This window comes from Nyctibius grandis, chromosome 29 (genome assembly GCF_013368605.1).
Source record: "Nyctibius grandis isolate bNycGra1 chromosome 29, bNycGra1.pri, whole genome shotgun sequence".
Classification (NCBI taxonomy): Eukaryota; Metazoa; Chordata; class Aves; order Nyctibiiformes; family Nyctibiidae; genus Nyctibius; species Nyctibius grandis.
Genome location: NC_090686.1, coordinates 3,251,120 through 3,278,154, shown reverse-complemented (window position 1 = coordinate 3,278,154; position 27,035 = coordinate 3,251,120). Strand labels below are relative to the sequence as shown.

Here is a 27,035-nt window from a genome sequence, read left to right as displayed (position 1 = left end):
GCAATTCAGAATTTTTTAATTACTTTAGATTACAAATTCTTAATTTTCCTACATTTCCCAGTATTACTCTGTTCTACAACAGCTCAATGTTTAGGTATTTATATTAAAAAAATATAAATTTTTTTAATTTATTACTGAGTGAAAGTTACCAGTCCTCCTTCCTTCAAATTAAGCTGTTATACATGCTCTGTAGTACACCAGTGTAAAAAGATGTAGCCACAGAACACACAAGCAGAAATAAAATGCCATTAGGGCACAGTGTACAGACACTGGCTTTAAGCTACCTGGGCAGGCAACAACCGAGCTGGATTCAGCACAGATTTGCAAGACCTTAATCATGCCCTGCGCTGCAGTTGCTGATTTCCAGTCCTGCTAATTCTCTATGGTTTCTCCTCAAGTTAGCTAAACTAAAACTAGCATACTTATCTTTATCTGAACTATATTAGTCCCTCTGCATGTACATCTTATGGAAAGGTGGCTCACTTATGCAGGTATCACTGGCTAGGATTTAAGTCCATATGCTCCATTCTCACTCTAACAGGATAATTCTTTATTGCTAAATTTTTAAAATTGTGAAATTTCAGGGAGTTCCCTACATCTCATCACCAAGAGCATTCCTGACTTGTAAGAAAACCAAAAAACAAACAGGAGAATATGGGGTTACCTGCAATTTCTGTATTTATTACAAATATGAAGTTGCGGTGTTTCTAAGTAATTTCCCGGGTCAATACCTGACCAACAGCCATAATTACCATCTGTATCAACTCTGCTCATCCTTGCAGAACTGAAGCCTTAACTCGCAGCTGTCCACCTCACAATTTCATCCTGCTCCTGAATTATTTTATAATTTCTAACACTCTGCCCTATGAATCAAGCAAAACCCAGTAACAAATAAGTGGTTCAGAAAAGCCCTGACGTTTTTTAAAAGGTGAATAAGCTGTTCACTACATTCTCCAGTCCGCTATCAGGGTTTGCTTCTCTAATAATTCTTGGTCTTAACTGCAAAATATAATAAGCTGCTTATGAGTGTTATTACTTCTTGCACATGATTCTGTCCTTAATCACAATCAGGAGTCAGATGAAAAATTTGAGATTATTAATTTACATTCCTTCTCCATGAGTATCCTGCAGTATACGTTAAACATTTAGTACTTGCTCAGTGTCTTCTCAAAAGCTGAACAGCTGAAATGCTAAAAACATACAAAACAATTGTATGAAAAATTGGAAGAAGTTGATGCAAATTTCAAACACTCCTATGAAAATATGGTTTCAATATTCTTTCAATTGTACTTGTAAATCACTAGATAACAGTTTAGAATGTCAGATATTACAGTAATGTATTTCTGTATAGTGCTATTTAATTACAGGGCACAAACTATGACCAAATTGCTACCGAAGTCTGCTTTACTACTGAAACTACCAGATGCTTGTTAGTACCACATGTGAACCAATGTCTAAATGTAAGTACTAGACAAGTATTTCCTTCATTTTATTCTTTTTAAACACTAAGATGATCCTGGGAAATCTGGCAAGTCATTTTGGCTTTAAGGAGGGAGTAGATATTGGGATAAAGGGGAACATGAACGTGAGTTAATAACAGATTCATATGAATCTGTGCCACCTTTTCACTTTCTTTGATGAAGTTTGTTAAAGAGGAAAAGTTAAATTCACACGGACAGCCAGAGCACAAGGAGAGAACTTGGAATTATGACAACCTAAATGCAAGGGACATTGTAGTTTAAACATATGGCAAAAAGATAGTCTATTCAGGTACTGAATGTATTTCAACATATCAATAATGCATTGACTATATCTATAACCAGTCGTGAGAATTTTTAAATCTATTATTACAGCTTGACAAAAGACAATTTATTCTGGTTCATGAAGCAAATTAGCTACATGACCTTTACAAGCCGAGTACTTCTAATCACTAAGAGCTGAATGACCAAAGGTAAAAAACACTCTACGTAAGACCGGGAGAGGGGAAGGGGTGAGGAGGGGAAAGCAAAAACAAACCCTCAAGAAACATGTATTAGGGAAAACTTTGCTCTCTTATAAATGTACATATCAAAATGAACAGAGAGAGCAAAGTGAGCAGAAGAAACATCTTATGGCTGTTTCAGACAGAGTGCTCAATTTCCATTTTCTTGTGGTTTTTTGGTCTAACCATCATTTGTATTTCTAATGCTATTCATAATAGGCTCTTGGAAGAGTACAGAAATAAGAAAATATAATCCCTATTATTCCAATAGAAAGAAATTCCAGCAAAGTGATCTATCAATTGCTAGGTAACAAACAGATTGCAAGTCTCAATCATTTGATGTATATATTTTTTCCAAACAAGTGCTACTATTATAAACAGAGATGTACAATTTCTCAAAGTGAAAACGGAATAAGTCTAACACATATTTATTCCACCAAAATACTGGAGAGGGGAGATGAATTTTTTTTTTAAAATAATGCCTGCATTAGCTACATGGATACTTTATTTAGAACTCAGAAAGGTACTTCTGAGAAAACGTGTTTGAATAATGGCAAGTATTTTATTTGTTGGCAATTACTTTAAATGTACACTAAGAATGATGTCACTCTTCATTCTGTGATGAATTATTGATGTAACAGTCTACACTCAATTTTCCATTAACTTCCAACTTTCCCATACGAAGACTCTAGGAAAAAAAAGGAAGGTGAGCAGGAAAAGAATTTCCTAACTGAAAATTCCCAATGGACCCTGACTTTCACATCCTACGCATATTGCTTTGAAAGGTAACAGACACCACCGTTGACTGCTAATGGCTTGTAGGAAGCGACACTGTAACAAATGTCAGAACCATCAGCTGACTGGAGCTCTCCCCAGCCACAGAGCTATCCTGAATCTGCAACAACACTCTATTGGCTTCTGTAAATTTTGTCTAGTATATTTGCTTGAAAGCGCTTCCGAATACTTTTTAAAATTATTTGGGGGGGCATTCACCTGAGTTTATAGCTTATGCAAGAAATTTATGACCAGCATGTCATAAAATTTTCCTATTTGAAATAAAAGATGACAGATTAAAGTCAGGAATAAACTTTTCGGAAAGAACAGTTGATCCCTAAGAAGCGGATTGAAATAGCTCTTTTGAAGAGTAAAAATCTCATGACTAGCCACACCACACTATTCCTCCAAAACATCATTGGCATTGCTAGCACATGCAGATACTTAACTGCTCATGTGGAAAAATTACAAGAGCAAATAAACATAGGTGTTGTGACAGTACATGCCTAATTACTATTTTACATCTTTCATTGTCACTTGCAAGCCTCCACAGTAATTTCATGCTAAATGTTCTGGTTTGCTTTCAACATAAGGGTCAGAGAAGAAGTGGTCAATAAAAAAAAAAGACAATGACATGAAAAACACAGATACTTTGATTTTTCCTCTTCATCCTTTCCAACCAATTTCAATAATGCTTGATTCAAACAAAAGCAAATTATTAAATAAAAAATTCAACTTTTAAATAGTTCTGTAAGTTTGCTAGGGTTTTTTTAGCATAGTTAAGCTAACTGACTGCACACTGACCTCAAAATGTATTTAGCAATATCAGTGGGGACAGCTGACAAAGAGAATTGTAAAAGACAGTAACTGTGCATCACTTTATCTCAGTTTAATTTGCATTCAAACAGAAAAAAAGCTATTCCATCTGAATAGAATAAAAGGACCTACATAGGCAGGTCCTGTGTACGGGCACCAAAAAAGATTTTTTTTTAAAAAAAGTGAATGAAAGATGATTGCATATTTCTAATTTTGACTATCTGATCAAAGCTGTTTCTAATCAATTCATTTTCCATTTCCATACTTAAAGAACTGCTACTAGCCTTACAGTCACGCATTTTTACCCTGAGTTTTCAGGCAATGTTTCAGACAAAACAGAAGAATCTGTCCTCATTATGCAGAACAGTTTTATGCCTTGGACAGCTCTTTCAGGAAAATATCCCTGGTTTACTGCAGAGGCATACGTACATATGTACAGACCTTTACACACATGCCCATTACGCCCCTCTTCTTGGTGCACAAAATGAAATTTGTTTTGTATGCTAACTTGATTATCAGATACAATACACTACTCAAACACAGATGCAACAGAGATGTTGACTTTGATCAACCATGCATTATAACAAGTTGCTTTTACTGATTAACATCATTTGCTTTGATTTATATATTACACATAATCCTATTTTCCACCATTCAAGTTATTTGCTAAGGTCTCCAAACCAAAAATATTCTCTTCTCATCTTGAGGAGCAGGGTGTCTAGATCTAAAGAATTTCTAAATCATCTATCAAAAAACTATTCTAAAATACAGACTAATTAAAGAAATACAAACGTACACTTTCCACTTTTGTACTACTCAGTTAAAATAGAAAGTTTTGAAGGATCCTATCAGTAAATCAAAAATTCTGCAATGTACACATTTCAGTGTACGGTAAGCATACTGACTTTTTCAAGATTCTCTTTTGCTTCCTCAAATTTTCCTTTTTGCTTCCATTAATCTTTTAAAAATAACTTTATCATGTATTTCAAAATGACTAGTTATAGTAATAGGATGATAAAAATATCTAACTCACTACCTGTCCAAGTTACAGATTTTAAGAGACCCAGCATGAAATTTGTTGTTTATTGTTCTGATAATAAGACAAAATCATATATGGAAACTTTACCATTCTTTATTCTTCTCTTTTTTGGGGCAACTTCAGTACTTGCAAAAGTGCTATGACAAACCTGCAAGCAAAATAATCCAGTGCAGAGACCTTGTGTACTACTGACTGTGGTTGAACTACTGGTCCTCAATTCAGCATCTAGACAGACTGCCAAACAAGGTGACGGCATCACTTCCTGGCTTACGCTTGTTACAATCAGCAATCAGATCATCCACCTGTCACTTTATAACTTCATATGCACGGACTTCATATGCATGGACATAAATACACTGAGTATTATATAAACAATAATCTTGTGGTTACAATTGGATATTGCAGATGGTGTAAGATATGATGTTAGAAGAATATCTCAGCTATTCTGAGCAAAAGTCCTAGCACTGACAAATACACTAAGGTTGAGATTCTTCTAATTCTTTGAATTCTTCATCAATTAATTGAAAAAAGGCCAGTAAAAGCAGTTTTAAAGAATTATTGAACATTTATAAAGGTCATTGCCTTAGATAGGAGCTCTAGGTACAAACAACCCTGAAAACATATTTGAAAAGTTATGGGCCTTTTTTTAGAATTGCTGTTTGCCCCTTGAAAATAAACGTTTTCTCAACATCTATTAGGTTTGCTTCCTTTCAAACACTCATTTGAAAATTCATGAACTGGAAACGAGCATTCAAACGAAGTGACGTGCTTTAAATTTTACATTACTGTCTGTTAAGCAGTTATACACACAAAGCCTTCATACCATCTTGACTGACAGATTGCAGTTTGCCATGTTTTTTCGAAGACTGAAACCAATACTGGAATTCTGTTCCATAGAAAGCTTCATAAATGCATTGTTCTAAATCACCCAAACAAGTAATTACTAACAAATGCTGAGGAAAAAGCCTACATAAGCCCAATACCAAGGTATGTCAAGCATAGCAAACCAGAAAATACGTTGTTAGAACGTAAAATCACACAGTCTGGATTTCAGAATAATAGTACCTGATCTGTTTATTCTATATCAAACGCTTTCCAGAGTGCTGTTCTTGAAATATATGGACACTATCTCCAAGGGATTTGGACAATTCACCTGCAAAAGCAATCACACTGTAACATCTCATTTTACTCTGAAGGCTACTTGGGACCTGATATGTCGTCAACACACCACCTAACAGCCAAGGAATCGGGATCTCAAAGGTCTACTTACAATGGGTCACACTATCCAGAAAAAGAAGTGAGAAAAAAAAAAAAAAAAGAGAGAGAAAAAAAAAAACAACTTAAAAACTCCACCAGCTACCTAACTTTTTGTAAAGGACTTCTAGCAAACAAAAGCCTAGACAGCCACTACAAGACTTAAATCGAAAAGGCCTGCCGTAAGATCCTCACCAACCTGAAAAGAACAGACCTGCAGCCTGCTTCTACCCACACATTTCATGAACAAAGGCCAATCCAGTGGAAGTTATTTTAATAGAAATAACGTAAACCTTAATACACAGTAATTATACTCTATACTAGTGTCTCTCTTGACTCCTCCAAAGTATTACTACTGCCAAGAAAATTAATCTTACCCTCTTGTATGGTGAATTGCTGCTAGTTCATACCAGACGTTTCTTCCTTAGTAAGAAAATGAATCAGCACAAAAATTCTAGAACGTGGGTCTGACTAAAAGAATTTAGGTAGAGTACAACCTCATACAAAATACTGACTCTCTCAATCCCATGCCTTCTACCATTACAACCCATACAAGAGATTCTCCATGTGATCTGTCTTCAAAACAGCTGAGTGGCTTTCCAGTGGCACAATGAAAGAGCCTCCTTTTATTCCAGTGCAACCCAATAGCACCAGAGCCAGAAAACTACAACCATTGAAGTATTATCTATCTGGACAACATCCATCAGTGAAAACTCCTACAAATTCTTCTTTAAAAAAAACCAAACCATACCTACAGATATATATATATGCTCACATGCACACAAATACGCCCTTCATAATGCTAGCACACTGCTACTAACGCAACCTTTTTTGTTGTTAAGTGTAATGCCTGCCTATTTAAACCTCATCTCAAATACTTAAATTATTATTTTATTCTAACATTTTAAAAGTGCTACTATAAACATGATTGTTATTTATTAATATATACTGTATGCAACAATTGTATTTCAGGAAAATTAGTTATTGCTTCAAAGACAAAGGCCTCATAAAATAAATAATTTTTCCTAATTAAAAATATTCCTGTGATTTTTATTTACCTCAAACAGTAGTTGGCTGCAACAACAACTACTAAGTCAAACAAGTTCTGTAGTCAGAGCACATTATGTAATCATATTGCCACTCAGTGGAATTGGACTTACTTATCATGTTTTATGATAAAAACTTTTTATTGCCCTTCCAGAATCCCAAATCTGAGATGATGGCTTTTCTAATATTAACAATTTTTTGGTCCTACAAATGAAAGAAACCTTTGAAATTTTTTAAAGCTTTCTTAATGATGAACCATGATAAAATGTGCATGTAAATAGAAAGCTTTCATTGGAAATGACCTTCAAAGCAAAATAAATCATTGAAGTAAACTAAGAGGTAGTGAAATAGTGCTGAGTTTTCCTCTTTGGAAGCATCCTAGTTTCTTTAAACAAAATGTGAGACCTAAGAGGCTGTGACTGATCTCATATTGGAGTTCAATCTACTAAATCTGTATTGTTTCAGTAGAATTATAATCAGTGTTTATTAGTAAGAAATCAGAAGAAACAAGGTTAAACAGAACAAACCTGAAATTAGGCACAGAGATATGTATAAAAATACAACAAGAAGCTCCTGTTGCTACCTTGTTCTTAAGCTAAAATCAGCACCATTTTTTTCTCTTTTGGAATTCACTTTAAATCATAAAATTAGAATAAGAGGCATTTTAACTTCTGCCTTTTTTTTCCCAGGCTTGTTTTTATCCCCCACACACCTTCACACACTCACCCCTGTTTTCTCCTGTGAGAAGTCAATATTATCACAACAAAGGATCTTGGCATCTGCCACAATGATCAACAGAAACTGATAAGAGTGTAGAGCTCACCAGATTTCAGCCCTTACAAACCAGGCAATTCAGAAAAAAAAGTCTATATTTCATAAACAGCATTAGATTTGCAAGGTCAAAATGAAGAGATAAAGGCACTTCTTGCACCAGAGAACCACTTCATTTTCAGATCTGCATGGAAAGAGCATCTAAACTTGCACTCAGTTCTGAAATACCTACTCAGAAAGTTACTGGAATGCAGGTGCTTTTGACTCCTAAAGACGGGGCCGCATCCACACACAAATATAACTTGGGTTTTATTACCAGCCGTGCCATAAACTTTCTCTATGTCTTCTCCACACTCACCTTCTCAACAAATACCCAAGTAATCATCTGCAGGAGCTTCCCAATAAGAAGCACACACTGCTGACATTTTGGTTTATGACCGTTTATATTCAATTTGAAATTACATAAAAGCATGCTGCCCTATTCTAATGCCTATTTAACAAAGAAACTCCTGCTGCACACAAGATGAGATAAATTAGCTTAAATCAGAAATACAGAAGCCTAAAGGAGCCTAGAGGTTACAACTGCAATAAAGAACGATGCATCAGTGGCCTGTCAGAGTGCCCAACTCTGAAAGCAGGGCCAGACTGACTCCAGAGGACGTAACACGGCCAAGCCTAACGAAGTGCATCCAAGACTCCTGTCAGCCTTCACTGTGTCCTTGTGCTGCTGCTCTTCACAATGCTTCAATTCGCTTTTAAAAATGCATTACACATTCCTTTGTTACTGTATTTCTTAACGAGTTTTATCACTTGTCTTCACTTTGAACAGTGGAAACAACTTCCTATTACGGTTTTAAATATTCATGAGGAAACTGTACTTATCACATCTTTAAAGAAAAATTCTAGATTTTTATTTGTTCATTGTGAGATTCCCTAATGCTTCACAGTTTATTTCTGTAAAGGCAAGAATTTAAAAAATTGGTTTTTAGGACAGGAAATTATAGCATTTTTTTTCTTAAAAGTAATAGCATTTTTGTTTAATCTATTTCTCTGTAATACCTTTATAAAAATATTTCAAGTATGGTATAATCTATAAATAGCAACAATTTGTTAAATTGAAGAAACTTATTAGTTTACATCAAATCATTTCACGTGAGTGGTTTAGAACAGAATTAAGATATTTAAATGATTTTATCGGAGGCTCTGAATTTTAAAAAATATTTTAATCACCTGATAATTCCAATAAATATGTGTATTTTTAAATATTTTTAATAACCCCTCCTAGCAATCAGTGTATATGATGCACTATAAACACCAATATCCAATTGGCATGTAGGACTATAGAGATCAAATGGTAAATCAAGCAAGGTCAAACATGGCACAGCCATTACAAAAAGCTAAAACTGCTTTTAATGGTTGGCCCAAAACTGCCTTTTGTAACAACTTCTGGCACCTGAGTGGCTGATGGTGGCATCTGATATTTTTGTTCTCCCCATCTACTGGGTTGGAGGGGCAAAAAAGAGGTGATCACACTTTATTAGACACCAAGAATCTCACAGCTGGTTTGGGGTTTTTTAAAATGAAAACAGGGAAAGTACAAGTATGCCTCTATCTGCACAAGCTGGGACCGAGTCCCTAATTTCCACAGAAGGAGGAAAAAACTTGTAGTCTCCTGCCCCTGCCTCTCATACGAGGAGGTCAATGTAACTTACAAAAATGGGCTGAGACCAAGCAAACACAGGTGTTCAGAGGTGAAAATAATGCAGAGAACATTGTTCACACTCCTCCCAGCTGCATTTAAGCAACAACATCATGACATCTTCATGTGTGGTCTACTTACTTCAATCACAGATACACAAGAAGAATAAAGACACCTGCAGCGTGCAGAAAAAACAGAAAGGTTCTTCAAAACCTGAAGTTCCATGTTCTTCAGCACTGCTACTGGACCAATCATTAATTAAATGAACCACACCAACACTTGCAATTCAAAAAGGAGTAGAGTAAGCAGCTATATATACTCTGTCAGCCCTGATCATCTACACTGCCCTGCCAGCCTGCCTGCTCACGGGCAGCCGCAATCACAGCACGAGCCCTAGATATCCCACACTACTGCCTGACACAGCTGACGCAAAACCCACCAGCCTTAGCTACAGCTGAGGGCAAATAAATGTGGTGTCTGCTCTGCTCTAGACACCACAGGTCTCTAGGAAAACCAGAAACAGCCTCTTCAGATTTAAGATTCAGTGTCTTTGAATTAAACATTTCTATCACTTTTGCTTGCAAATATATAAACAAGGATTTGACCTCTGTTCACCAACTTTTTGTTAGGAATCAGTGTATTTGTCAACAAGAGTTCATTAATATCTCTGTTTCAGGCAGGCAGGGGCACACTTGTGTGAAAGTGGGTATTGTAAAATTGACAAAGTCTTCACACTTTTTGCAAAAGCTTAAACCATTCTGCAGTTCACGGTCCCACGAACACCCATCATTACTCTCCTCCAGCTGGCTATCTAAAAGCACAGTAGCTTTCCTCAGAGAAGTCAAATTTGACTCAGCACAGACAAAGCTGTTTAATTAGCAAAAGCAGCAGTGCAATCAAGCATTTTGCATTCTAGACCAAGGTATGACGCTCTCCTCCCACCCATGGTGTCTGTACAGTCTTATCACCTCATTACACATTTTTTTCACTCCACAAGGTAAGCGGCCTCATCTTTGGAAGCATTATCATTATTGCAGGTAACATTTACTTCATAATTTATTGCTTCACTTTTTGTCATCTACAACACAGCTTGCTTTGCCAATTTGCTCTTTTCCATTCTTTGCAACTTTTCCACCTACTTGTAATTACTCTTTGCTGCTGTGTTCATCCAACCAGGTCTAGAATCCTTCCGCAGAGGTTCCACATCCAAATCTGACTTCCTGTTTGATGTTCTCTTCTTCAGACACAAGTTTATACTCAAATACATATTTTCACTAAAGTCTTATCACATTTTTTAATGCAGATTGCAGTGTATCTTACCTACAAATGTATAAAAATCCAAATCATCGCTCTATTTCAATCACATTAAAAACAGATTCCTGTAGTTTAGAGCATTCACAAAGGCTAGGCTGGCTGAAGAGCTAAAGGGGATAAAATTATGTGATATTGCATATGAATACTTCTGTGGGTGACTATCGCATGGTACTATTAAGAACTAGGTACTAAAAATGCATACAGCGAAGTCACTAAGTATACGGATACTGTGAGAATATCTAGCATCAACCGTTTGGAGAAATCTTTTGAGAAACATGGTTTCAACAAAAATGTGTACGGTCTTGCAGTGTCCTATAGCGTTTACAGAATGGCAAATAACATCCATTTAAAACAGAGCTCAAAACAGAGCGAGCCCTCTAGACACACTTTTTCAAGATGAACAATAAGAACTCTAATAATGTAGTTTTTAATAACCTTTTGTTTCATACAATAGGATTTAAAATTAATAAATGTAACTTCTTATATGTCTTTTCTTCCTATATAAAAGACATATATTGATAAGATTACCTTTTCTTTACACTCATTGCCTGAAGGCATATGCCCACATTTAGCCATTTGGTCAGTCTTCAGAGCTTAGACCTTTCTAAAGAAACAATCTCCTCATACCATACACAGCTGTCCCTTGCCTTGACTCGCTTTCAAAACCTTCCCACCTTCAGCCCCTACAGGAGTGCCAAGGGATCCTTTCAGTCCCCCTCCCTCTGTGCAATCACTACTAGTTTCACATCTGCCCATGCCCTGGCTTTCCCTCCCCATTTTATATCGTGGCTTTATGCTTCCTACTAGTAGCAGTGTGCTTTGCAATGGCAGGAGGCTGGCAAGAATACTATCCTTCTAGTCAGTGTCATCCCAGAGGAGTAGAGAGTGCTCTGGCAAAGCAGTTGCCCTCATTTATGCATTACTAAAACCTAAGCAGCACCGTCTAAAATTGGAAGACTTGCTAACCAAAGATTACACTGAGTGCAGTAAATACTGCAGTTACTAAATCAACATGTCACTATCAAATAAAATAAATTAGAATTCTAGTTCAACTGGAGTTAGGAAATACTATTAGTTATGCACAATTGAACCATCCCTACTGAACAGAAAAACTGCCATGAATTTTCATTGTAGTATGCAAGGTGCAATTGAAATGGTTTTCCACCTTCTAGTAAATGCAAAAAAAACCCCATTCTGCTCACTTCAGTAAATTTTTGTATTATAAACCAGCATTTTTTCTGCACTGTGACAATACCGTTCATATTAAAAACATTTAGGATGAGCAATGCTTGCCCATAAATGACTCGGTAATTTTAAAACAAAGTTTGCTCTTCATATAGCATTTGTCCCAGCCATCTGGAAATTCTCTCTTGCGCCTATCACAAGATGAGTAACTACTAAGGCAGTAAACATTACAAGAAATGCATAATTCTCGGGGAAAAGAAAGACACTGATACTTATAACAAGATTTTGTGCTTAAAAATACAAGAACAAAATGTTTCCACTTGATTCTTTTTATAGTTTCACCACTACTGCCAACGAGTCTTACAGTCAAGCTTTAAAGCACAAGACAGACAAAGCAATAATTAGTTTTTGATATTGAAACAGCTTTCAACATATTACACATAGGCTTTTAATAAAGATAATAATCTATATACACAGCGTTCTGGCACCTTGCCACCGATGTATGGCCTCTAATCAATTGCTTGTTCAGCACTGAGTATTCAGTACATTTTGTGTACAGAACAAAATGGTTATTTTCTGATGAAATTATACACATTTTAAAATAAACTTATCTATCTGAAAGTTTTGGACACTTAATGCAGACCAGTAGCTAGGCAAGGAGAATTAAAAGAAAATGTTAAGCAAGCTGCCTAGGTTTTAATTTAGCTCTGTCACTAACCTCTTGGATGACCTTGAACAAATTATTTTACTTCTTAGTTTCCTCCATTTGTAAAGATACCAACAAAGATACCTAAAGCTGTAAAACAATCACTGAAGTCTATTACATAAAATCATTATTGAACCTAACAAGTGGTTCTTGAAGCTTTCCCCTCCCCAACAGACCCACGAAGCATCTGTGAATCAGACACTTTTCCACTACATCTTTCAACATTGTGCAAGGTTCTCAACTAGATGTGTTAACTCAGAAAAGGGTTCTGGACGTCAGTGAAGGTATTGAAAATGTCTGTTCAGTATGCAGCTGCTGATGAAAAGAACATGACATTAAAATGCCTAAAGAATAGGCCAGAAAATAAAATTAGCTTTACCAATGCCTTTATATAAATTAATAGTACTGTTCTGTTTGAAGGAGTGCTTGCAATACAGGTCACCCGTTCTTTACGGTGATACTCTAGAATGACAGAGGGTTTCAAAGATAATTGGCAAAAATGATCGCTAGCTATTTGCTCTCACCTTTGGACCAAGGCATCATTTATTGTATAAAGTGACAAGGAGAAAGTATTCCATGAGAAGCAGATCCAACGAAGACCGTTTGTCATGGATTTGTCTCTGGTCGTTGACTACAAGCTTTACTCTGTTTTCATTTTTTTCCTACACTTGCCACTGAGGCAGGTACAAAGCTGCTAGCTGGTAGAAAGTCTTCGATAGCAGCTTACTTTGTAGTCCTGCCTTTAGTAGAAGCCCTTAGAGGTCTCTCCCATGTAGGTAGCTGTGAGTTTCCAAAGAACCTGTAGGAAAAGAATTGTCTTTCCCAGCTCTAACACATCTTTGATTGAGAGAGTTACTGGAGAAAGGAGGATGGTTTGACACAATGACTGCATTTGCTCTCTTTCCTTAAGAAGTCAGATAATATAACATGGTAAAAATATACAAATTAGTACAGATAAGTTAATTCTCCCATTTTCCCCCCTATCCTATTCCATAAAAGTAAAGAAACTGGAAAGGAGAATTTCAAAACTTGTAACAGGACAAACTTCTTAAGGCAAGAAAATGATAAAAGAAGTCAGTGAGATCAAGATTCAAAAATGCAAGCAACAGCTGAGCATTTATTTATATGTAGAATATCCCATACGATTCCATTAGTGACAATGATAATGCTGGGTTACTAAATCTCAGACTTCATGTATGAGTCAATCTGTAACAGAAATAAAACACACTAGAAACAAAATGTCCTTTTGATGCTAGAGGTAAGATACAATATCCTTTGCTGGCAGAAGAAGGTGCTTCATGCTTCCTCTGGCCCTTCCTAAAAAGAGGGTACTGTGTTAGCAGGATTTCAGTGTGATCCAGACTGAAATTCTTTCATTTCTATTGAAACTGCAATCCAAAAGCAATACATACATTTTCTATTTAAGACAAACACAATGCAGCTCAAAACATTATGAAAACAAACACCCAGCATATGCTCTTCCTCTCAGGATTAACGTAAACCAACTGAAACTGTTTCTTAGGAGGCTCTAAAAGATTTATTCAGCACTGGTTTTCTTGTTATTGACGGGGTTTCTTTAGTGTATCACATGACAGCAGCTCTATACACCTCATCTTGCTAAACTGCACGTCAATGCATCACAGCAGGCAGGGTAGCTGGTGTGGTGGTCATCAGACCATTGAAATTCATCCATTGCCAGCTCCAATCTTTCAATATTTTTTTTCAATTTATCATACCTATTCCATTTTAGCCCATATAGTTGAATTCTATAGCAGTTCAATACATATCAATATGGATATCCATACTTCTAAAGGTACAGAACAAACTTTCCTGCATGTATTATCAGAATACACACATATATATTTTTCAAAATCTATTTTAAAATCTTCAGTTACAAAAAGATTAGGTTTTTGGAGGGGAAAGAGCCAGTACAACAACAAACTGTTCTTTCTAGAACTACTACATATCCATGTCACATACTACGAGAAATAAAAAAAAGAAAGAAAAAGGAAAAAAAAAAGAAAAAGCAAGCAGGCATGAGTAACGTTGTGTGTATTTGTGACTGCATCCAGTCTCCTACCTGGAATGCTGTTGGTGGCATTCACCATGCAGAGGTTTAAAAGCTTTGCTATTGCTGACAGATAGTGTTAATTTTGGGTGCATTTATCACGTATGTAAAACATGCCATGATTATAATACACAGGATGGCTTCAGCAGGTGTAGAAAAATCCTACCAGAAACAAACTTTATGAACATACACAGTTATTGAATTTACCAAGCAAAAATTTGTGCACTGTAGAATATTAAATAGATGTATCTGCAAGGCAGTGAGCAGTGTCCATGGATGCATCTCCATGACGTAGGTACTAAGGCTGGCTTAGTCTGGCAGATACAACCACCTCTTTTAAAAAAGACAAAAACCAAAAAAAAACCCCTAAACCAAACACAGAAGAAAAAATGTAACAGGTAATGTTGTCTTAACATTAGTAACGTATTTGCTACAGATAAAGGTTTACATTTTTGTTTCCATTATTTTATTAAAGTACCATTTTAAAGCAAACGATCAAATCGTAGAACTGTACAAGTCCATCTGGACAGTAAGGCTATAAATTTGAGAAGCTGACAATAAAATCACAAACCCACAATCCATTACTGAATGATGTCAGCATTATAAAAACATACTTGTTTTACTCCGTATTATTTTGAGGCACTATTAAGACCTTTTATACTGTAATTAGCAACAGCAAATGAGACGATTCACAGCTTGACATGTAAAACAGGCATTACAGGGAAACAAGTCAGTGAACGATTAACAGGGATACATCCTTCCTACAAAATACAGCATCCACCAGAGTCATACGTGATAAACAGGTCTGAAAAAGCTGTAACCTCTCCCACTGGTAGCAGCCAGGCACAGGAAGAAATGAGTTGACGTACAAGTTTTATGTTTTATAAATCCCACATTTTTTTTATGATGGTAGTGGAAGCAAAACACCCACCCCAAACAAAACCTGCGAAACTGATTAATCTAACGGTACAAATTGACAGGGCTGAGGTAAAATTGAGGGCTGGTGCTCAATATCCTGAAAGACCTTCACCCAAACACGCATTTAAGACGCTGCAACAGAAGCAGCGGGGTCTGCGTGAAAACAAGCCCGCTCATAAATACGAATTAACACACGTAACGCTACAACCACACGCTGTTCAAAACAGAAATTCGTGCCTAACACACCTAAACCCCACCTGCACCTGTGCACGAGTTCTCCATTTCGCTAGAGAACACGGGATATGCTTTTTCAGGGCGGTAAGTATGTTTTATTTAGTGTTTTGATGGAAAACGCCTTTCATCCCCCGTCAGGAGCTGCAGGGTTTGCTGGTTTTTGCTCCATCTTCCAAGCCCGTGACGCTCCGTTCGCTTCAGCCCCGCGGCTGCCGCCCCAGAGAGGCAGGGCGGCGGGGGGGCACTGCCCGTCGGCCCCCCCGGCCCCGGCCCGCCTCGCCGCCCCCAGGTGAGCCCACATCTGCCGGGGAAGGGAGCGCGGCCGCCGAGCGGGGCCGGGCCCCGCGGCGGAGAGGGACCGCAGTGTGAGGGAGGGGAAGGACGGGCGGGAAGGAGGAGGAGGAGGGCGCGGAGGGGCGCGCAGAGGCGCGGGGGCACCTACCAGTCCGTGTGCGGCTCGTCGATGACCAGGAGCAGCTTGAACTTTCTGCCGGCAGCCGAGGAGACGGCGGAGGAGGGATCCACCAGACCGGCCGAGGCCGCCGTCTGCTTCACGGCGTTGGAGAGGGAGCTGAAGAAGCTGCTGCCCGTTGACTGCTGCTGCGGCGGCTGCTGCTGAGGGGGCGCCGACTGCGGCGGCTGCCGGCGCTCCGCAGCCGGGGAGGCAGAGGCAGGGGCCGAGGAGGCTGAGGGAGGCGGCGGCGGCGGCTGCTGCGGCTCCGGCCGCTGCAGGTCGGTCATGTAGCCATTGGGCAGGTTGGCGATGAAGCTGCTGTCCGAGAGCCTGCGCCGCAGAAAGTTCATCATCTGGCCGGGCGAGCGATGAGGCGCGGCTCTGGCGAGGAGCGGGCGGCGGGCGCCGCGGCGGGGCTGTGCGGTCCGCAGGCGGGCGCGGGCGCAGCCTCACTGCCGGCCGAGGCGCGCGGCGCTGCCTTCCCCTCAGCAGCGCGGCCAGCGGCGCCTCGCGCGCGCTGCCGCTCCCGCCCGCCCGCCTCGAGGGGGCAGCCGCGCGCGGCGCCGCGTCACGGTGCTGAGGGGCGCAGCGGCCGCGCCGCGCACGCGGAGCCTCGCTCGCGCCCCGCCCGGAGCGCGCCCTCGGGGGCCGCCAAGGACCCGACCCGGCCCCGAACCCGGGCCCGCCGCTCCCCCGGCGGTACGAAATAGGCCGAGGAGCAGCGGCGCAGCCAGCGGGGCTTCAAACCAGCCCCGCGTGCGGCGCCCTCCGCCTCAGCGCCTGGAGCTGTCCGGCGCTGGGGACTGAGGGGGCGCTGGGGGGCTGGCAGGGTGCTGGGGGCTGGCAGGGTGCTGGGGGCTGACGGGGCGCTGGGGGGCTGGCAGGGTGCTGGGGGCTGACGGGGCGCGGGGTGCTGACGGGGCACTGACTGGGTGCTGGGGGCTGGCAAGGTGCTGGTTGCCACCTGAGGACCCAGCCCTCGGCAGCGTCTTCTCCAGCGAAAAACCCGCAGGAAGGCACGTCCTGAGCTGTGACAGCGCTGAGCAGCTGCAGTTTCGGTCACAGTTGTAAACTCAGTGGATGGCACCGGCAACATGGAGTCCCCAAGTCAGGGAATGAGGCTGTGCGGTCCTTAGCGTCAATTAGCGTCAATGAATTAAGTTTTATTTATAGCCTAGATACTAAATGCCTTAATTTACCAAGAAATAACACGGGGCATGGAACAGCAGCATAAGCAGTGCTCAAAGCGGAGCTATTTATGGTTGTATTCAATGCTCATCAGCGCAACAATGGATGGCGTTGCCATGAAGTTGAAGAGGAAAAAACTGCTCAGAACAGCCCTGTACTGGCTCCAATCGCTCTGCTAGGAACAGCAGCAATTTAAAAAATATCTATGACACGTTCCAGCCCGAGAATCGTTTGTTCCGGCAGCTGCCCTCAGCGTAACCACTGCAGTGTTGTAAGGGGAGCGATAGCAACAGCAGATCCCAGCTCAAAGTTGTGCTGCAGCTGTAAGCATGGGCACAGGCATTGCCACACTTATATCCCCCAACATATTAATGAAGCCTCTTACTAATAAACAGTGGTGGTGGGGTTTTTTTAATTTTAAAAAAACAATGTAGTGAAGTGCTGTGCAGCATCAGGCAATTTTACATTGTCATGGAGAATTATGGGTGTGTTTTCACATCTGAAAAACGATAGACTTAAGAGTAATTTGAATTCTCTTTCCCCTGAGTTTTGGGATAATCACTATGTTTTTAGCATAAAATACATAACTCGGCCTTTATTGTATGACATACAGTACTATTGTATGACATAACATACTTTTATGCAAGATACACATAACTGCAAATCATTTTGCAATTCATCTCTACAGGCCCTGCTGCATGTAACAGGTGGTCCAAGATGATACACAGTAAATTCATGCAGCAATTTCTTTTAAGAGGTTTGATAAAGCTTTCCTGATGCTAACGCTTTCACAGTTTATAGTTTACATGTTCAAAGCTATAACTGCTAGGATTCTTTAATGAATCACTGAATTTAGAAACGTTCATGTATCATGATAGAAAATTAAATACCAAGGCTATTAAAAGATGCTTACATTTGAAGCACCACAGCCACACTGGGAGCGAATGTTCACTCTGCCGAGCCGTAATACAGGCCACATGCAGACAGAGCTTTTTGCATTAAGGGCACAGAGAATTTAAACAAGTGGAACGATCCTGGGCTACGACTGCACTCAGAATGTTCCTGTCACTTCACCAATCCGTGGCCCGCGCTGCCAGAGAAGTTGTGGAACTGCACTTGCATCTAGATAAATATAGGTCTAGTGGGATGTAGAGAGAATAATTTTCTCTCAGTAGTGTTAAGATCTCTTGGGGCTATTCATATTTCTAAAAAGCTTGTGTATGTAAGCTCAATAACGCAAGTTAAATCATCTACAACACGACACAGGAGGAAGTCGCTTGCAGACATGTAGAACATTGCGCTGTGCCGTGGCAAGTGCACATGTATTATTTCTACTGATATTACAAATGCAAAGATGACAAAAATCACAAGACTGAGGAATTGTTTCATTCATCCTTGCTTGAATAATTGCATCAACAGTCCCCCCTCCTTTCTCATCTAAAAAGCAGGAGGCCAATGTAAAGAAAGAAGGACTACTTATACTTTTAAAAATATGAGGTTTTATATAATACAAACTTTCATCTTCCCTGTAAAGAGATTACTGAAAAACAGTCAACCAGTCTGATACTGAAAAAAACTATTTAGACATTTTTTAAATTACTGTTCTAGATTGAAAGGTGATTGTATAAAAAGCCTCCCTGTTATGGACAGACTCCTTCCCATACATACTCAGAACCTGCTTATTTTGCTGACAAAAATCAGTCTTGCAGAGCCCATTTAAGCGCCGCAGGATGAACTGCATTACGTTCTGCTGTGCGCGTTAACAAAAGTATTAACCAGGTCTCTCTCGCAGGGCTGAAGTCTATCTCCCGTGTCAGCTGTACTCCGTTATGAAAGCATGAGAGATGTAGCAAATGGAAATGATAGGGAGCAATTTGAATGTCAGGATCCATTACTATAAAACAAAATAACAAATGATTAAACAGAGCAGTTAGGCTGCTCAGATTTCAGTGATGCAAGATCCATCCTTGTTAACATATTTGTGTGGAAAACTTTTGTTTTCCAATTGATGAAATCCGATTCCTATCCGCAGTACTTCCTTGTGTCTTCTAAGTCCAGCCAAACAATTACTCTAAGATTATATAGAGTGATTCTAATTGTAATCATGGCCAACAGACTCTCTGATACGGTTGCCCTTTATGGTTTCATAAAATGCTAGATGTTTGGGTAAGTAGCAGAAGCCTCGTTCACCTACCCTGTGTACTCAGAAGATGTTATGGCTGTGTGGAATGCTAGATGAGAAGGTATTTCCTAGTTCACACGCTTTATTCCCTTTGAATGCAGTCTTTTCTCCATGAGCAGCTTCTCCAAAATTGCTACTTGAGTTCTTTTTACCTCTTTACATTACCACTATGCTGACTAAAATTTTAAAAAATATCAATCATCTTCAAATGCTAGACTTCAGGGGTTTTTAAAAACATCCCGTATTGTAACAACCTTATAGATCCAAAACTGCACTAAGGCAACTGGCAACCGAATTTGGTCAAAGTCTCAAAGAACTTGGTCTCTAGCGCAGAACAAAACAAAAAGCAGAGTTCTTCATGTAGCATCATTACTGTAAATGGAAAATTTGTTCAAAGAGTATCAACAGAATATTACAGGGAGCTTGCTAAATTTAGTAGTACATAAAACCATGCCTGAAAAAGAACTAACAGCACTTTTTGTCGAACCTGCTATTCATCATACTTCAACACCTCATGACACATTTATGAGATAATTCAATGTGGTTGCGCCTATTAGGAAGTGAGAACACTGAATCGCTGGTATGTTACATGACAAGAGTCAATGTCAACACAAAGAGTACAACAGCAATTTTAAATCCAGTCTTGTTTCCTAATATTGAAATCACAATGCAAAAAAAAAGATCAAATTACTGGGGATTAGTTGTGTTGGCCAACTGAGAGGTAAACAAGAAAAAAAAGGCTGAAGCATCCTAAGTAGTACACTTTATAATGACTTATCACATCTGCATACTGGTATTCACACAGAAACAGCTACAGAAGGGTTCATGTTAAAAAAAGATAAGAGAAATTTACAGGCAGTTTAGGGCCAGTATAATTTATTTCATATTCTTTTGCTATTATAATATAAAACTAAACTTTAGGCTGGTCAAATGTCTCTTAAAATTATATTAGCATTTTAGAAAAGTAACTTTCAAGATAACTATATGTGGTGGAAATGAAAGAGTGAAGTTATACATGCTAGAAATTGGGGATACCTATCACTTGAGCAGATTGAATCTAACATTTTGAATGAAAACTACTTAACATCTCATGTTATCAGCTATTCATCTACAAAAATATGCAAGTCTACAAAAATATAAATACATTTAATGGAGAAAAAATTACTAATCTTCTCAGCCGCTATGCTGCACGTTATACTATGCATACAGTAATAGAGAATAGAAATGGGAAGAATCCAGGGAAGTTTTTTCTTTGCATTTTGTGTGCCAATACATCTTCTAAGCCCCATGGACTTCTACACATCACATCCTTAGAAAAAACATTCCGTTATTTGAGTGAATTGTGTTTCGTGCGTGTCCATGCATGCCATGCTTTCAGGTAGATGTTCTGTTCAGGTCTGCATATCCAGTTCAGTCCGCAAGAAGGAAGCAAGCGGTTGCCTGCACAGAGGGGACGCCAAGGGTGCTGTCCGTGGGGACAACAGTTGCCTTTGGCAAGTAATTCCCACATTTCCCAACCACTGACCTGCCGAAAATAGGAACAAGCCAGAACTGAGCATTGCTGGCAGATGACAGTGTAACCAAGTCTGGAATAGCAGGCACTTGGGCCTATTTTCATGGTAAATGCTAAACAGAATCTCTGTGCTGAAAATAAGTCACCCACAGAAAGTATTCTTCTGGACTGTAGCGTATCACCTGGCAGTCCTCGCAGACATCAGCATTACGAAGCTTTTTAAAAGCCTCATAATTTATTTAAACTTATGCTAGTAGGCCATCAGAAATCATTTTCTTACAAACTCTGTAGAAATATGACACTTGTTTGTCACAGAGATAAAGAAAATACATACAGATAAAGAAAATACAACACAAATATGGGCTGAAGTGGATGTTTGCTGTATGCCAAGGATGCAGTGCATAAAGGTGACATGTCACCCATCTTTAATGACATATCTGAGCCACTAGACAAAGTTGATAATACACCCTTTTCCATAGTTTATTTGTAGCTGATTTTTAAAATCTTTTTCTCCCTTAAGACATGTAGAAACTAGTAGGATAGCTACAGTAATCACATTAGTCTAAGACTTCATGAACACTAATGGAGTCACTTGCATCAATGCTCTGTTAGTGCAAGAGAAATGAAAATGGATTTGCTGAAGTCATGCAATATTGCTCTTTTAAATATTCAGATTTCAAATTCATATTTCATCTGTGCTGCATTTCTGAAAAGCTGGTACTTTTCTATATTCTAACTTTTGTATTATTTTTATCAAACATATATCCAATTTTCCAATTTGCAATTTTCTAACCGTGGCATAGCAACTTCTCTGAGGTGTCTGACCGCCTATTCCAGCAGGCCCCCACTCTCACTTAGTTTCATTAGACAGCTTCACTGAAGGCTCCCAGAGCTCCTGCTGTTACAATGTCCCTAAGCAAAAACAGGTCAGCTTTATATTTCTGATCTTGCATTTTGTTGTCCAAGGTGGCAGAAGTACAGTTAAACCATATGAAGATGTGACAGAAATGAGCACACTGGGGAGTGACTGCTTCGGTTATTGCTTTAGGAAGGACACAAAACCAGCTTGATCCTCCCTTCCCAACTCTAGGCTCTCATGTTGTGATTTATGAACATAAACAGAGAACACAACCAGAATTGTGTTTTTTGTCAGACAGTCATTTAAACATCTAAGTTTTTATAATCTAGACTGTTCCCTCAGTATTAGTATAATTTTCTTCTGATATACCTACATGCATATGTTTTGAATGTTGGGAAATTTCACTTTTAATTTACAAAAAGTTCACAAAAAACGTAACAGGAACTTGAAATACTAACTGAAAATATTTGCAGAGTGCTATGCCAAATTGTATTAAGACATAAGGGCTCTCTGTGTTTTATTTATGTCAGTTTAGTAAATATTTATCTGACCTTAAGTAATTTCACATTTTGTAAGCATACCAACTCAAACAGTTCTGTATTGGCAAGAAATACACTGTACTAATTCTTCTAGCATTCACAGAGAGGGCCCGATGGCTCTAACAGTATGGAAGGAGGTAGTAAAAAGCAGCCACCTCTGCTCTCGCTCCTGCCCCTGAAGAGCAGCTAATAACTGCTCAGCCTCTGGGCTCCTGAGACAGAAGCCTCTCCCCTGCCCGCAGCTACCCCACAGGAAGGTTAGCAGGAGCACGGGAGGAAGTGCTGTCATCTCGAAAGTGCTCAGCAACTGAACTACCTTGTGCCAAGGTCTCCTTGTCAGTACAAAAGCCAAAGACTGTCTGGAAGTATTGCCTTAATTTTGGAAGCACATAGTATTCCTGAAAAGAAAATTGTGTACTGTATTATACATCCTCTGTGATCAGCAGTCTTATATAAAATCCATGGCAATTTATTTAATAAATCATAATTTATTAGAGATTAGACTTTTACCTTTGTAACTTTGAACATGGATGAATTCATATTGCAGAAGAGAGCTTTGCACCCTCGTGAATAATGCTTGCTGAAATGTAAGAGGGAGTTAAAAAAAAATTGTTTGTGACGTGAGAGCAACCTGCAATAGAAACAGGCTACAATCTATATGAGTGGGAACTATAGGTCAAATAAATGATTACAGGAGATAAATGTCTGTTAAAATAGTTTCTCTCTACTCCCAAATCTGAAGTTATAATAGCAGTGACAGTTGTCCTTCCCTTTCCTACTAATAAATATATCTGTTCTCTGATTTTTTTTATTCACTATATCCTGTGCTTTAAGGATTTTTAATTTATTTTTTTATCTTTTAAATACATTGATACAAATACAAAGGAACTTGAAGCACTTTTTACTAGGCAATTAAGGCTGAGATACTGCTGGCCTTGCTCATACAAAACTTCTGTAAAGGCTGAAGGCAATCTTGCAAATATTTCAGAACTCAAGCCACAGAAGTCTAAATAATTAACTTTTAAATATAATTTATAGCTAAAAATTCTACTATTACACACATGGACTGACAAATGGAACATATAAAGAGGTGGCACATTTAATACATATCTTAAATTTATGTGATAATATACGTATATGAAACTACATATAAAATGCTGTTTACTGGCATTGTATTTCTAGAGGAATGCAGCAGTGTGTTGTGCCTATATGACCTGCTGTACTTCTTGTGTTTTCTCCTCGTTTGGTTTTGAGACCATAGCCTTTATTATACTACTGATCTCAGAAACAGGTAGCTTGTTTCTTTGCATCTCAGTGATCAGTGTTTCCTCTTACAATCCAGAAGATTGCTCTACATTACAGAAAATCAGCAAAGGAACCGAGATAGAAACCTCAAGCAGTAAGAGCCGTTTAGTATTTTGCAGATGGGTAAATACAGATCTTTCTAAACTGTTTACAAACTACAAAGTACGTATGGAGAATCCTATCAGCAAAACTTGGACATTTCTCGGTGTGGATGAGAGCCACCATTATGAGAAGGAACAAATAGTAGATGTTATGAATAACAAAAATAAGACATATAGTCACAGTGAATGTTACACTAGAATTTGACCAAGACAGAAGAATAAACATATTTCTAAAGAGCAGAAAAATATAAATTCCTCATAGGCTCTACTTAATATATTGCTGCCTAATGTATAATTTAGAACTTGACTTTGATATCTAAGGAATGAGACTAACAAGGGATACTATACAAATGCTACAGAAAAAGTACAGAAGACAAAAAACGTTCATCTGCTAAGAACAACTGAGCTGAAGGCCTGAGTTACACTAGAGGCTCATATGCATACACTCAGGTGTACTGTGCTTGCACAGGAAAGGGCTGTTTTGTCCTTTGAAACATGAAGATTTTCCTAATCAGAGGAAACCCAATGATATATAAAGAAAATTTTCATCCTCCAAATAAAAGGCTAAGCAATATATGAACTTCCTCTGAAGATCAAGAAGTCTGCCAACTAAATCATACATAAAGTCAATTTAATCAACACAGAATTTTTGGTCTGTTTTTTTAAGGTTTTTCTTCTGCACATTTTTTATTTATGTTATGAAATTTAGAGTGAAAATGTCCTACCATTCTGACTCATATTCTAATTGATTGAACGGATAAATGTGAGATCAACTGCAACACAGTTACGTAGTGAAAAATAAACCCAAGACAGGCTTCCAATGAAAAAGAATAAAACACTGTGAACCACAATTCTAGACAAAATGCAGCAAACAAAATATGACGTTTACATCCAATCTGGCCTTCACAATAAAACTGTAATTTTCTTTTTAAATGACTTATCAAATGATTAAGATGAATGCACATTTACCTAATTAATTGGCTGCTTTAATTACCACAAATTAATTTTGAATACCACGTATGTGAAAACCTGATAAGCCATTAGTGTGCAACATGCAAGATGAGCAAAGAATTGAAAGGATGACAGCACATGAGCTAAACAATACAATTATGGTTTGTTACTAATTTTTTTTTGCAAATGAATTAAAAGCCAGTACTGTGTAATATGCATAGGATTCAAAAATTACCTTTCATCTCACCACTATCAGTGAATGCTGATCTATTTTATAAAATATGACATAAAGTCAGCTGCAATATAAAGAATTAAAAGAAAAAACTTTATAAGTAAAAGGCAAACTATAAAATGTAAATCTTATACATTATTGCACATATGATTATACATAGAGACACATACATTACATATATGTGCAGATATAATTACATGCATTCCCAATACTTTCCTCAAGATCATTAGCTAAAAACACATTAGGGATGCACAGGCTGGGATAACTAATCTGCAATATAGCTTACACCCCAATTTAATTTTTTTTTTTTTTAAGAAAGTTCAGCTAAGGTTTTCTTGGCGAGGTTATTACTGCATTGTTTATTCAATTTTAATAAGACCGTAGAATATCTTTGTTTTCTCAGGACTGATTCCTTAGTACCAAAAGCTGAAATAGTTTCACTCCACAGAAGTGTTATGCTTTGAGTAGGCTACCAGTTTTTCAAGGCCCTTGAGAAAGCTAGACATGTCTTTTGGTTTTACTTGCAATTTACTTCTCTGTGTTGCTCACATGAGAAAGTACAGAAATACTCTTTTAGCCTTCTTGTGTACTTGCAGAAGTTAACAATTAAGCAATAGTTTGAAAACAAGCACATCTTCAAATATTCTAAAAGCAGAGTTCACTATTTTAGACATCTGAGTACACTGTATAGTTTTCTATACTGCACTATCAAAACCTCATGCCTCAGTCCCGTAAGCAATAAAATTAAGCAAAATGGTGCAAATTACTCAAGTTATTGAGTTACGTAAACTATGCCTTCAGACTGGCGTTCCCCAAACATTTCTTGGAGAACCGTGGATCCAACAGAATTTGCTGCAGTTCTCTAATGAAGGCCAAGCGATGAAGCAAAAGTATTCCAACGTAAATGCATGCACACAGCATCCCTCAAGTTGCCATATCCTAAAAGCTAAAAGGCTGAAATATCCTCCAGATAAAAACAGAGGAAAAGGAACCCAGAAAAATAAAAAAAAAAAATTACTTCACTTAATCACAAGGGTTTGTGATTACTTGGTTCACAAACCCCTTCGCTGTCCCTGTATTTCTCACTTTTACAGCAAACCGGGAACTTACGACTAGCACTCAGCTGGCTGTGCTCTGCTGGCAAAATACTATCAGCCCTCCTTTGGCAGGGTGGAACCTGGCTCAAAGTCTAGAGCATCCTATTCAACGTACACTTGTCTATTTTAAAACTCACTTTTACAACATGAAGGCCACATTTCTATGTAATACAAAGAACGCAGTATAACATACAATTTACTGACAAATACACAGCAATAGTAGGACTTTAATTCAGTTGTGAGGTTGAGAATCAGGTTCTCAGGAATAGTGTGGGAATATGCAGCTATGAATTCTATTCTTATTAAAGAAAGTTTGTAGAAATGACTGCATTCAGAGGGCAACTCACAACTTCTGGGAAGTCTAATGTAGGAAGACAAAGTTCTCTGTCAGTCTTTAGAGTTCAGGGCCTTAGTACAGATGAAAATTTTAGTCACTTACTGCAAAATTGCATTCTTACTGCCTTTAATCCACTGTGTACAAAACAGCGCAGGCCTCAGAAGTCACACAAGTACTCAGTTTTCAATGCTTTTTCAAATTACTACCAGATATCCACATTTCAGTCATAAATAATCTCCTAGAAGACACGGGTCACAAATACTGACTATGTCATTGTTTATACATCAAAAATAAATGAGTTGGGACTCCTAATTAAGGAAATACACTATTAATTCCATGATCAAGATTACAAAAGTTCATATTAAACCTGTGGTTTGATTTCCGTCCCTCAAATGTATTGAAGCTGCTTTTTAACCTGAAATTTGTATCTCAGAGACCCTTGTACAGCAGCACTGAAGATATAACATTCTT

At 38.5% G+C, this 27,035-nt stretch overlaps 2 protein-coding genes across 3 annotated transcripts in view; both read right to left on the bottom strand.

Annotated features, from left to right (window-relative positions):
- The window catches only part of SYN2 (synapsin II), a 184,787-nt gene extending 168,103 nt beyond the window's left edge, over nt 1-16,684 (bottom strand). For both annotated transcript variants that reach the window (XM_068419879.1, XM_068419880.1), the window contains exon 1: nt 16,249-16,684. In XM_068419879.1, coding sequence (XP_068275980.1) covers nt 16,249-16,613 — 365 coding nt within the window. In that variant the 5' untranslated portion in view covers nt 16,614-16,684. The remainder of the gene's footprint in view (nt 1-16,248) is intronic.
- ATG7 (autophagy related 7) overlaps nt 1-27,035 on the bottom strand; it is a 371,865-nt gene that overhangs the window by 48,339 nt on the left and 296,491 nt on the right. The window lies entirely within an intron of this gene.